This window comes from Alternaria arborescens (genome assembly GCF_004154835.1).
Source record: "Alternaria arborescens strain FERA 675 chromosome Unknown contig_8, whole genome shotgun sequence".
NCBI lineage: Eukaryota > Fungi > Ascomycota > Dothideomycetes > Pleosporales > Pleosporaceae > Alternaria > Alternaria arborescens.
This window is the reverse complement of record NW_021167863.1, coordinates 49,568-62,485: the sequence shown is the minus strand read 5'-3', so window position 1 is coordinate 62,485 and position 12,918 is coordinate 49,568. Positions and strand designations below refer to the sequence as shown.

The following is a 12,918-nucleotide window of genomic DNA, read 5'->3' as shown; positions in this document are numbered from 1 at the left end:
GACTCATTCGTCAGCCCCTGCCTCATACCAGTAAACATGGCTGCTTCCGCCCAGAAGCCCATGTCCAACATCGCCATGGCCTTTGGGCGCCAGGACAGTGGCCACGCTGCTTCGACTGGCACTCTCCCTACTCCGCCCAGTTCCATCTCTCCGACCCTTCCTGCGCACAAGCGACGCCCCGTGCCCGTAGCCGGCCGTCTTCACACACCAGAAGAGGAGTCTATGGATATAGACCTCCAGGATGCGGTAGAACACGCGGCAGCGCAGGACCAGCCCTCTGCTCTCTCCAAGGAGGCGCTGGCTGGGTTGGATGCGACGCGCCAGATTACGGCCCTCATGCTGGCCAAGCACCATCTGCCAGACATTATCGAGGGCCACGGCGCAATGCCCATCCGCGAGATGATGGCGCATCTGACGCATGCGGTACCTGGCTTCTCTGGACTACCCCCTGCGAAGGCCCGTAGGCTGGTCGTTGCAGCGCTGGAACATCGCGCTGGTGGCGGCCTGCACGGCGAGGTCAAGTTCGAGAAAGTCGGCTGGGGGCGTTGGAGTGTAGCTGGCTCCGGCTCCCAGGCTGCGGGTATGCCCATTGGCGGTAAGCGCCCTGGAAATGGGCGTACACCACCAGATAGTGTTGATAGCATCGGAGGCAGCCTCCAGATTCCAAAGTTGCGACAAGAACGCGACGTCTACTCTGGCAGCTGGAACGCTGGCTCGTGGTCGCCGCACCGCCAGGGCGAAGACGAAGAGATGGCTGATCAGATGTCGCTAGACGACTCCGAAGGCAGTACCGAGTCCGACTCGGCTTCGGACATGGATTTGGAAGAAGAATTAAATGACGACACTGATCAAGAAGACTGGGCGACCATGGGGCCTGAAGCTCTTCGCGAGACCCGCCGCGGTCCGCGCCGAGAACACCGCGATTACAACTATCTAAGCCGAACACAGACGAGCAACCCGCGCTATCGGAGCATATCCGCCCAGGCCCACTCTCTGCCTCAGCCTCATCACGGACGCACTGCGACGCCCACGTACAAACCTTTCCTTACTGTTCCTCATGCATCCCACGGTAATCACGTCGTGAACGCGGGCTCTCCTTTGACTTCTTCCGTTTTCAATGCATCGGCTGGTGTAGCCGGATCTGGCGCTGAGCGCGACGCTATCGAGGCACTCATTGCCATGGGCTCCATGTAGACCCTCTTACCCCACAGCATCGCGCTGCTGAACAGGGCTGCTGACTGGCACAAAGCCCTACGAAACACGACTAATACATACAACATTCAACATTAGATTATGGCAGCGCCTTTGGTTATGCGCAACTGGGCTGGGAATTGTTTTGGGTCTGATTGGATTACGTTGGCATACCCTCAGGTTCTCGATCTGCATGGTTCTGGTATGCAATTGGGACGATCCGTCAAGTGCTGATGTGGATCACATGGACTTTTTGATATTTTCGCGCCTTTACTTCACCGCTCTATTTATCTTTCCCAAGAGATGATTGGACTATACCGACATCTACCTTTTATCGATATACTTCACACTATTCGCCACATGGGGACATGGCATGCGCACTATCATTTGCTTATAGGTCTGGCGCTTGTCTGGCGTTGAGGCGTTTGGGCAGTGATTAGGCGATGAGCGTAGATATTACGCAGCTTGTACATATTCTTCCGTAAAGACAGACACCCTACTCCGCTCGTCGACTGGCTGAGATGCTAGTGAGCTTCCTGCTGTCGGTTACATGCTCCGGTCGCAAAGGCTGAGCGCAATACAATCCATGCTCAACACTTTGTGTCCTGTAAGGTCAACGTGTTGAGCATATTCGTCAGTAACCGTATCATGGCATGAACCGGTTCACCCTATGATGCTTTATTAAGAGTTGCTTGGAAGTGTGTTCAACCGGCGGATCAGCAGACAAATTCCTTTAACTCCAGGTAAGAGTCTGGTGACGACTGGACCACATGAGAACAAAGACAGTTCCAGCATCGGCCACATACAGTCCCCACTTGAAACAGTCGAATTTGGGCGGCATCGTCCACAATGGATTATCGTTGTTGTCGACTAGATGTCGCCCTTGAGTATAACAACACTCGGAAAACAAGTGCAAAGGAATGTGTATGAGGGTCACCGCTATATTTCTCAATACAACTTGCTAGACATAGACCGTCTTACGCGATCCAAATTAGCGCTCACTGTCAAACACTACTTTACTTCTCCCTTGTGTACCTTGATCAACTGCACTCTCAACCTTCTTGACCACTTCCTTGTCGAAGAAGGCAACACCCAACTCTTGACTCGTGAACCAACTCGCCCGATCAAAGTTCCCAGAGCCCAGAACAAGCACCTCGTCGTCCACTATGGTCATCTTGAGATGCGACTGTTGAGGCTCCCCCGCCTCATTACCCCTCTTTTTAGGCCCGCCGATCGGCTCGAAGTACGCTACATGTAAGTGGCCAGGCCTGGGAGTCGCTATAGCCATCTCTTCGTCGTTTGGGTTACCACCGTTGTGACTCAGCTGCTGATAGCGTTTGATGAGCTTCTTGATGCAACGTGAGGTTGTAGTACCTGCTGTAACTAATTGCTCGAGTATCATGAGACGTTCAGAGGTCAAGATCCGGACGTCAATACCACGGGCAAGCGCTCGAAGTATTGCGGATAGGACGGGTGGTGCAGTCACGTTTGGTGTCTGTATACGAATGCTTCTTTCGGCCTTTGCGAAAATCGTGAGTATGAAAACATTCAAGGGAGTTGGCGGGGCTTGAAGGGCATCCTGAGCTCCGGTGAAGCTAAAGCGTGGATTACGATGGTGCGGGCTTGGAAGGAAAATGGTGTGTATATCCCGAGCCGACAATAATTGCGAAGATGTCAATGCATCGTGAAGCTTGACTGCGACACCTTCAGGAGCATCGAGAGTGGTTGGAGCATCCTCTCGCCGCTCCCAAAAAGTGCGATAAAACTTGAGAAACTGTTCGACAACAGGTCCTGTAAGGGTGACAGCACCCTCGAACCATTCTTCCCAACTGATATTGCAACTCGGTAACACTGCGGTTTTCCGGTCGATGAGGATGAATTTTGGATGCATGACTGAGAATGGTAAAATGAAGATAGACTTGATGGTAAGGTCCAGTCCGTTCAATTCAGATGGGTCAGGTAAGCCCAGCTTCTTAGTCCATGCTGACGGTGAATACGTCTGGCCTGTAGTAGCTTGCTTGTGGAATAATTTCTGGAAGACGGAGCTGGAAGAAAAGCATAGTCGAACCCTGATCTTGTCTGTCCCTCTCCGGATGGCCTTTTCAGACAGGTTTCTCAGAACCTGATTGAGTGTGTCGAGGGTCTTGGACCTGGCCCAGAAGCAGGTGACGAGAATGAGCTCATGGGAGGCAGACTCAAGCAGGGGTACTAAAGATTCGTAGATGGTGGAACCGGTGCCTGTCATGAAGGCGTCTAGATGAGAGGTCGTGATCAGTGAGCGCGGATAACAAGCATAGTAGTTCGGATCATCATTGGCGTTGTTAGGCGCAGCGACATCGAGGGCCGAGATAAAGGGCTCGTTGAAGCTGGACACAGCAGTGGACGATGATACAGGCGCCATGGAGCTTCACTCTGTTACTCTCTGCAAAGATGTCGGTGCTATTGATGGGATGACGTCGGACGCGACCGCCATGAGTAGACGCGTCGAGACTAGCCCGCATCCAGAAAGCTCTGCAGGGATGGCCGGGCAGCTCCCATCCCCACCAAAATTTCCGAAGCTCTGAGCGGTAGCCAACGACACGACCAGTACGCCCACGATATCACACCGGTAGAAGCGCGAACAGGCCAAACCCACCAGACTCTTGCGATTCGACCAACTGTACACGGCGCATCCTCGGCCATGCCAATCTCTATCCTCCCACCTAGCGCACCGCTCCCACCACGGCGCGATGCAAGAGACGACTCGGACGACTCGGACGTGGACATGGAGGACGACGACCTCGTGACTTCCGACTCAAAGGCGATAGTGACACCCGGTGAAGCCATAACCTCGGACCCGCAATGGATGCGCGGCCACGGCACCTACGTTCCATCCATGCCCCCATCTTCCACGACGATAATATCCACCGTCGCCGGTACCCTGCACAAAACAAACAAGCTGCTCTCGGTACAACCGCTGCGCGCCCGATACCAACCAGAAATTGGCGACTTGGTCGTAGGACGCATAGTGACAGTGGGAACAAAGAAGTGGAATGTGGACATCGCAGCACCAATGCACGCAAACCTGCCTTTGTCTAGTATAAATCTGCCCGGTGGAGTGCTACGACGAAGAACAACCGTAGATGAACTGAATATCCGGACCTTCTTCCAAGAAGGCGATCTGCTCGTCGCCGAGGTACAGAGTCTGCACCAGGACGGCACCGCCTCCCTCCACACGCGATCGCTCAAATACGGGAAACTGCGCAACGGTCTGTTCACCAGTTTGAGTGGCGCTGGAGGTGGCATATTGAGTCGCAAGGGTGGCGTTGTGAGGAGCAGACGGCAGGTCTTTACGCTGAACACGGCGGCCGGCGAGATCGACATTGTACTTGGCGTAAACGGTTACATTTTCATCAGCAAGCACATCACAACAAATGCTGATCCAAAGGAGATGGGCATCAACCGACTGGACGAGAGTGTGACTGAGACACTGTATTCGAGCCAAAACGACGACATCGAACCGCCAGTCATGCGGGAGATAACTAGGGTCAGTACCTTGATCAGGGGGTTGGTAGCATGTGGCGCCAAAGTGGATGAGGATACAATTGTCAAGGTTTACGAGGGCGCAGTCGAGCTTGAAGCTGAGGAGCAGAGCCTTGGTGGTGTGGAGAGGGGAATTGGTGCCAAGGGCGTTGTAGAAGCTGTGCTCGGACGATTGGAGGTTGAAGCCGCCGGCTGAAGATGAGGGCGAGGGCGAGGCATCCATATATCGAGCAGGAAAGGTTGAAACAGCATGTCATGCTGCTTTCTCAAGCAGCGAGACCATACGACTCCGCATCTCGCATCCGACGGGTCGCCAGCGGGTGGCAGCTCAGACCATCGCGCTGCAACAAGTAGCTAGCAGCTACTCACATAGCGAAGTGCACACCAGTCACGCACGGCAACCAGCAATTCAAAGGTAGTCATTCATGCATTTATCATCGCGCCACAAGTGCGTGACGTGTCATAATCGTATATGTAAAACAATGGCCCCATATACTGGAAGCGAGAGAAGAAATCCGTAAACAAACAAATACCGAGAGTCTGTAAAATCGCCTCGTTAACCTTCCATAACCAGCACGCCCTCCCTTTCCAATCTTCTCAAGCTATCGATATCACCACCAGCTTCTATTACAGCCTTCACCGCCGCGCGGCTAAGCTTCCGTCGCTTGTCGGCGGCTTCTTTCTCCCGCCGTGCTTTAGTTTTGCTGGATCCGCTGGGTGCCACGCCTGTGAGAATCTTACGGCTGTCATCTGGCGTGAAGTTCACGAAACCAACTCCACCATTACTTGTGCTCATCTGCCTCGAGGATTGCTGGGAAGTGTTGCTGGATTTGCGTCTCATTGACGACTGGCTGGTGCGGTGGCTAGATGCGTGTGACGACCGGTGAAAGCGTGTTTCGGCGCGTGGCGAAGGAGAGCGCGAGACTGACTGACTGATAGGGGCGACGTGGTGTTGCGCATGATGATGTTGCTGTTGGTGAGACGGCGTATTGTACATGACACCATAGTTAACCATGTCAAATGCAGCCGAGTTTATGGAGGCAGAAAAACCATCGTGCATAGTGCCAAAGCCGTACGGAGCCGATCCGCAAGATATTCCCAATCCTTCCGATCTCATGTTCTGGCTTGTGGATAGTGAGTTGCTTTGGCTGAAGCTGGTCGAATGGAGAGGGTGACTGGCGGAAACGTTCCCATCCCACCAGCCTGTAGTTTGTTTGCCGTCGGTAGAATCACACGAGGCTGAGAAGTCAACATCCAGAGCTGATGATGTGTTTGGGCCCCACGTTGTCATAGATAACTGGAGAGAAGAGGGCGGGGTCTGCAAGGCTGAGAGAGCCGCACTTGGCGCACTGGAAGAGCTAGAAGTGAGCCCCGTATCATTATCGAAGCCGCTACCACTGATGCTAGGGGTTCCAATTGCTGGCGATGCGCAAGGTGTCAATTGGTAATTAAGGAAGCCAGACCCGTTGTTTGGTAGGTCAGAATAGTTATCGGCATAGGTCTGATAATGCCCTTGGACGAAAAACTCATTGCTTTCGGCCTTGGTTGATAGCGGGGGCGAAGCAATGCCATGTGATGAGGCTCTTGTGAATGAACTCGTTGGACTGTCCGTCTTGCGGGTCCACGTATTGCCAGCTGAAGGCTGGTGTTGAGAGGATTGCATCATCTTTGTGAAAGTCGAAGCATGCAACCTTTTAGAGGTCTTTGAGATACCACGGTGCCTCAGTTGATTGTATATCGATACAGCCTTTTTAACAGATCGTCCGGAAGTGTGGGGTCGAGTTGTAGGAGGCTGAGAGACGGACCTTGATTGCTTCCTTTCTAGTTCAAAGAAGTCGTCAAGGTTTAGCAACTCAGAATCGCTGAAAGGTTCGTTACCAGTAGACGAAGTAACGTAAGAAGATGAGATAGAGTCCTCAGCTCGCAACGGGGTTGGGTTTTGTTCGTACTTTTCGAGAGCCTTGTGCCAAGCAGCCTGCGTTTCCCGATCAAGTATAGGCTCAGAGCCAAAAAGCTGGCTCTCATTCGACAGAACTGGGTCAAAAAGATGCTTTGGTTCACCTAAGCTTGATTGTTTGGGGTTGCAATCGCCGAAGTGATTGAGCAAGTCTGTTTGAACATACTCTTCGAAGAGACGGTCTAGATCGACCACGTCAACCTCTTTATCGCTGGTGGGCCGCATTGGCATAATTCCGGTAGGGTGTTGGTGGATAACGATACTGTGCAGTAAACCTCTCACGTGCCTGCGTGTTGTGTTCAGGAAGTGGCTAGGTAGGTAAGCGAGGATTGTCGCAGTTGGTAGTAGAACAGGCGATGAGAGTAACACGGTACTTGTACCTTACTGGTAAATGTGCTTTAGTGGTTGCAAGCCCACGGGAGCAATTTCTGTAACGTGCCAATGATGCCTCATAACAAACGTGGTGAACAAACCAGACTAGAGACATTCAACTCTGCACCCAAATATGGCAGAGCACCTTGCCCGCCATCTCCTACTCGGTGTACATTCCAGCTATACTTAGTGTACTAAGTCGAACCGGGCTGACCCAGGGTTGGAATGGGGCATGACCAAGCCCCAACCCTTTCGTTTCAAGTACTTTTGAGGCGTCGGCACCATTTAGGTCCCGAACATTATGAACTTGCGACCGGGGCATTTGGATATTTAGTGACGACAGGAGGTGCGTGCTCATGCAGGCATATACTGGACGTTGGGTTATTTTCTTTGGAGGCGTCGTCCATACCGCAGGTACCCGTTACACGACAATCGATTTGTAGATGAGATTCTTTGTTAGTTCATCTCTTTGTGTATGCCGAAGTTTGACCTGACCGGCGAGGTAAAGAGGCCGCACGAACGGTGGTTTCAGAACCAACGTTTGAAGTGCCTGTGCAGCTGCATGAGTTGTAAAGGTAAGGCTGTTGATCGAGTCCCGTGAGTTACGACATCTTCATACCAATGAGACAGTCCCAACACCTCAACTACCGAGGGTCTGGAACTCGGAATTCACGCATGTTGCAAATAGTTCTTAGTTAGCAGTACCCATCCACGCTGAGAGTCTGTAAGACGCAGACTGACACTTAGGTGATGTGAATGAGAATCGGAAGTGACAGTGAACGGTAGTGGAGTCACAGGACGTGACTAGTTCAGAGTACAGGAGCGTAGACGAAGGATACCTGGGTAACTGGGTTAGGTATTTTCGTGCAAGGCGTGAGTCAAGGACAGTTTGATGCGCGTTGCACATACTAGGAGCGAAAGAGAACCAAACATGCGCATCGACCTTGACGGCGAGGTTTCAAATTTGCTAGGGCCCGGGGGTGAGTTGATCGTCCATCATGAAGGGTGCACAACAGCAGAAACCAAAGCGCCGTGACGCTGTTGGGCCTCGCTTTTGTCCTCACTAGGTCGTGACGGCATTGTCTTCTGTCTCATGTAGTTCGATTAGCCCTATGGCATGTGACCGATGGATATCTCATGTCACTTTCAGGAAGTTACCGAGGAGCTATGAGAGGCAGCAAAAACATCTGGTGGCGATGATGATGGTGGTGGTGGTGATGGTACGAGGACGCGTTCACGATACCCAGCAGTTGCCCAGGTGTGGTGTTGAGGCTTGTGCACGGCTAGTTTAGCGTGTTGTGGATCTGCCGTTCGCAGGTCTCAGGGCATGACGACTGCACCAACGCGACGACGATAGCACCTGTGGCTTGAGCGTCACCATCTTAACACGATATTTCTGTCAATAGTTCACTTGCCATCGAACAATGGATCCCGACGCGCCCGTGGCCAATGAGCCTCAACCTTCCGTCTTCCGCTGGATCATAGGCTTCCTTATGGTTGGCGCGTGCTGGGGACTCACGACGCCGTTCATGCGAAAAGCTGCTATGTAAGCTTGGGTGTTTATTACTTTCTGCTAGTCCTTCCTTCTCTCGCAAGCCTAGTACATTGCCTGACCAGCAAGCTGATACGCATATACCAGGAACTACACTCCGCCGCAGCGTCCTGCCCTTACTGACCCGAACAACTCATGGCTTAAGAAAAAGGTACTTGGGGTACTATATGCAGTTATAGGTGTCCTGAGCCGACCAGCGTATGCGGTGCCGCTATTATTGAACGTCACTGGCAGTGTATGGTTCTTTATATTGATTGGTAAGGCGGAGTTGAGCCTCACGGTGCCAATCACGAACTCGCTCGCCTTTTTGTTCACCGTACTAGGGGAGTGGTGGGCAGAGAAGAAGGTCATTAGTAGAGGTACGTTGTCTCTCTGCTCTGCCACGGGACGAAAACTAACAATACAAAGACACATGGATTGGCATGGCCTTTGTACTTGGTGGTATCGCGTTGTGCGTCCAGAGCAAATCGTGAATTGTCTATCAATATTGCTACAGACCAGCTACCAGTCCTTCGCAAGTCTGTTTTCTGCGTCCGTCGCGGCCTTTTCCTGAAATAGCCTTGAGAATCCTTGCTCAGGCGGTTGCAGCCAATTCCTCTCGTCATACCTCTCCTCGCCCTCAATCACATGGAACGTGTAAATATTCCGGCTTTTGTTGCTGGTGTTCTTCTCGCTCTTGTGCAGGATGTTGCCATGGATAAGGACAAGAGTGCCAGCCTTGACCTCACCCATGTCGTACCTCTCCTCCTTCTCGACCATCTCGTACTCCTTCTCGGCGTTTGTCTGGTGATTTATACTCTTTGGAAACTTGGCACCCTCATTGTCAATGAAGCCAGTACCATTGCCCATCCTGACGAATCTCTTGTCAATAGCAGCACGTTTATGACTCCCAGCAGCGAAGCTTAGGCACCCGTTCTCCTGTGTCGCATCCTCGAGTGCATACCACCAGCCAACTGCGCTCGGCGGGTCCGTATACAAAAAGGTACTATCTTGGTGTGGCGGCACTGCACCGCCTATCTCAGGCTGCTTGCAGATAACCATAGATTGCAAAACACGGGGATCGCGGAACCCGAGCGAGGACGCAATGGCGGCATTGCGGGCGGAAAGGGACATGCTGCGGAACGAAGGCGAGAGCTCGTGGAGGGAGTGGCCGATCTTGTTAATGGCGCGGTGTTTAGGTTTGGTCAGTGAGCCAGACTTGTCGAAGGCATCTGTTCGCGTGTCAGCACACTTGCCATGGCTGCGGATTGCCTTACATACCCTCTTCGAAGAAGAACCGTACCTTGTCACCGGACTCCAGGAAGTAGCTGTCTCCAACGTGGTCCGCGCCGTCGTCGCCGCCAGTCGAGAACTTGGTCATGGGATGGTCATCGAGTGAAAAGTCGTTTAGCATATTGTTTGTGTCTTCCAGCAACTGCTTGACCGTGTCTTGCGACAGCGCATCAGGTATCAGTAGATAACCATTCTCGTTGAAAAAGGTTAGTTGTTCGGGCGTGAGCCCTTCTGCGGTGCGCACAGTCATGTTCGGGTGAAGTTGGGAGGGTCAGTACGCGATGGCTTGTAAAGCTCCCAAATGTCGATTGCGCAAGAATGACTGTTATTCTGCCGTCGTGTTCAGGCCGTCAGGAAGCTTCGGAGGTGGCCGTGAACTAGCAAGCCGCCGCCGCCGTGTGCTGCTGCTGCGCTGCGCTGCCCCGCGGCTGTCCCGCATTGTCGGATCTAATTCCGTTCCGAGCAACCTCGGAATCCCAGGACGCGTCGTCCTCATCCACGCCCCTACACCATCGACACCAACCACCATACATGGTAATCCGAGAACCCGGCCATAGGTCCTCCGACCTGTAGTGGCATGAAACGATAGCTCGGCATACTGACTCACTTGGCGCAGTGAAGAGGCACGGCTGTTGCATGACATCAACGTTATGCGACTTCTACCCTACGCTGCAGGCTCTAAACGTGGCCATACACTATCGATCTTTCGAGGGATAAGAGACGATTTTGCCAGAGTGCAAGAGAATGAGGTGTCCGGTTGTGCAACTTCTGAAAGGCTCCCCCAGGCCGCGAATTGGTACGCAATGACCTTCATCGTCTCCGCGCAACTATGACCCTTGCATATGCGGCTCTTGCAACCCTGCGCATCTGTTCTTTCCGCGAGAGGGGAGACGAAGAGTCTGACATGCTGATGGCTGAAACGACACGTGGTGGCTCAGCGGGTTCCTGGCTGCGCGCAACCTGCCCTTTCACCTAGCCATGCACAACATAAGACTGACGGGCGCTTGGACACGCCTTCAAGCTGAAGAAGAAAAAAGACTCTACGCTCATCTTTGACTGCCAAATACCTGATGGTTCGAAACAATAGTGCTCTGGCCATATCGGTAGTTGTATCTCTGAGAACCCACTGTCTTTGGCAGTCTGAGCGGACAGAACAATGAAGATGCGATGAGCACGCGTTGGTCAAAACTTATGGCATAGGCTGTCTGTTCCGCATATTCGCTAGTACTGCGCCACTCCCTCACATGCACGCTTACATATTACCATGGTTCTCTACATCTAGCCAAATTGGCCTGGGGTCAAACGACTCGCGGTATGCAGCAACCGATACGTCGCCCTCGTGATAGATGCAAGAATAAAGAGTATGTCTGATGACGCTGTTTAGCTGGCGTGTTTGATCCGCCCTTGCCATCGCTATAAACACAACAAAGAACCTTGACTCACGAGTTGCACACCCGACTCCAATATTTTACGACGAAACTATTACGAAACTATTAAAGGATTCTTCACTTTGGCGACCGAATTCTCCAACCAGTCGTCGGATTGATGAAGGTGTACGAACCGGGATTCTACCAACCAGTTCCAATCACGTTTACATCCTTGACTCAAAGCTAGAGGACGACGACCTCCTATCAAGTCACCTATTCTCGAGGCCACTTCGTTAAAAGCCGCGGTAGCTCCCATAACCCAACCATCGATATATGGGAATGCAAGCAAGTGCAAGTATTCAAAGTATTTTAACAACCGAGGAATAAGGGTAGCTCGTATTTGATCGATCTATGCAATCGCAAGACTCGAAGTTTCGACTGTAAGATCCTTCTCGATTTTGACCACGATCAGTCGCTATCCAATAACAATTGTGTGCTTACAAGCGGCTAAAAACCTCTACCCTTCGAGGGTGGGGTTAAAAACACATTGCGAGCACCGTCCAACGCAGGAACCCAATCCGATGTATGCTTGAGCCGAAGCGTCTTATACACGCCAAGATACCAACTCGACATATACAATGATGATGTGGATAGTCGTGGTTTGGGATATGCTAAAGGCTCAGGCTATGCACATGCTCAGACTTGCGTTTCCAGATCCCAGCACGGTACTATGTAACGCCTCTTTGTTATGAGCATTCTGTGAGCTTTGAATTCGCAATGAGAACTTGATAAGCTACAATGCATACCAGGTCACGTTCGAAACATCACTCAGGAGTGCTTACAGCGACTGGACAAATCACGTGGACGGGCCGGGGCACTCTCAAGTCATATGTAAGCTGACAAAATGCGGCAGTCCGGAGCTTCACCGGCCGAGCCAGGCGTACCGCAGCCAAGATGTCTGATACGAGACGCCCGGCATCGAACATTCGAAGGATTTAGGGCGAGGTCGTGCTGGCGTATGCGAGCCGGCTGAGTGGGCGGGCGATATGCAAACTAAGAAGCTCGAGTAACTAGACACCGTGTCACTCTGCATAGTTCGGTGTGCACTCTATGCGCGCGGTGATATGATTGTGGAACACGGGCGATGTTTTCTACTAGATAACGCAGGATTTCGATGACCGAGCGACCTATCATCGCAATTGGTGGCGCTAGCGAGTGCGCTAAGTCGTAAAGTCCTACCTCGAATATCCCACGCCGACCACGGCGGGCGTCAGACTGCATGACTTCAGGAACAGGGCCCTGTGACTATTGGCTTGTCGTTCCCTTTCAGCTGTCGATTACCCTCAGATGGTTTGCGATTTCTCCTTTCATGTTACGAATATGATTTGACACCGACAGATGGATGGGCAATTTTCATGGCTGACAATGTCTTGTCGTTATTCCTGAACATCTAGACCCAAGTTTTTGAGACATTCCTATCCGCACAAGCTTGGGGTCAAGCAAAGGAGTAAGCCTGGATGCGGGTAAGACGCCGTCTACACCAGGCTAGCCATATACGGTAGATTACCGCGTGGGTCTTCTTCTCTAGACTCCCAAGTGTTTAGTCTCCAGAGTGCTAACTATCGAATCACTACTGTTTGCAACAGTGGCTCTTCTCACGGTGCCGGTGGTTTGGGATATTTGGA

The 12,918-nt window shown here is 52.2% G+C and overlaps 6 protein-coding genes across 6 annotated transcripts; 3 read left to right on the top strand and 3 right to left on the bottom strand.

Moving 5' to 3' along the window:
• Positions 1-36: 36 nt before the first annotated feature.
• AA0111_g4210 (hypothetical protein) lies at positions 37-1,194 on the top strand (the record flags this gene model as incomplete). The annotated part of the gene is made up of 1 exon (XM_028650185.1): positions 37-1,194. One exon carries the CDS (start codon positions 37-39, stop codon positions 1,192-1,194), a length of 1,158 nt encoding a protein of 385 aa, XP_028508112.1.
• Positions 1,195-2,182: 988 nt separating this feature from the next.
• AA0111_g4209 (hypothetical protein) lies at positions 2,183-3,592 on the bottom strand (the record flags this gene model as incomplete). Its single annotated transcript, XM_028650183.1, has 1 exon — positions 2,183-3,592. The coding sequence occupies one exon, from the start codon at positions 3,590-3,592 to the stop codon at positions 2,183-2,185; it is 1,410 nt and encodes a 469-aa protein (XP_028507900.1).
• A 279-nt stretch (positions 3,593-3,871) lies between these two features.
• AA0111_g4208 (hypothetical protein) lies at positions 3,872-4,909 on the top strand (the record flags this gene model as incomplete). The annotated part of the gene is made up of 1 exon (XM_028650182.1): positions 3,872-4,909. One exon carries the CDS (start codon positions 3,872-3,874, stop codon positions 4,907-4,909), a length of 1,038 nt encoding a protein of 345 aa, XP_028507899.1.
• Positions 4,910-5,269: 360 nt separating this feature from the next.
• On the bottom strand, positions 5,270-6,901 carry AA0111_g4207 (hypothetical protein; the record flags this gene model as incomplete). The annotated part of the gene is made up of 1 exon (XM_028650181.1): positions 5,270-6,901. One exon carries the CDS (start codon positions 6,899-6,901, stop codon positions 5,270-5,272), a length of 1,632 nt encoding a protein of 543 aa, XP_028507904.1.
• A 1,565-nt stretch (positions 6,902-8,466) lies between these two features.
• Positions 8,467-9,067, top strand: AA0111_g4206 (hypothetical protein; the record flags this gene model as incomplete). The annotated part of the gene is made up of 3 exons (XM_028650180.1): positions 8,467-8,588; positions 8,682-8,953; positions 9,003-9,067. 3 exons carry the CDS (start codon positions 8,467-8,469, stop codon positions 9,065-9,067), a joined length of 459 nt encoding a protein of 152 aa, XP_028507903.1.
• Positions 9,068-9,095: 28 nt separating this feature from the next.
• AA0111_g4205 (hypothetical protein) lies at positions 9,096-10,116 on the bottom strand (the record flags this gene model as incomplete). Its single annotated transcript, XM_028650179.1, has 2 exons — positions 9,096-9,805; positions 9,855-10,116. 2 exons carry the CDS (start codon positions 10,114-10,116, stop codon positions 9,096-9,098), a joined length of 972 nt encoding a protein of 323 aa, XP_028507902.1.
• Between the last annotated feature and the right edge of the window lie 2,802 nt (positions 10,117-12,918).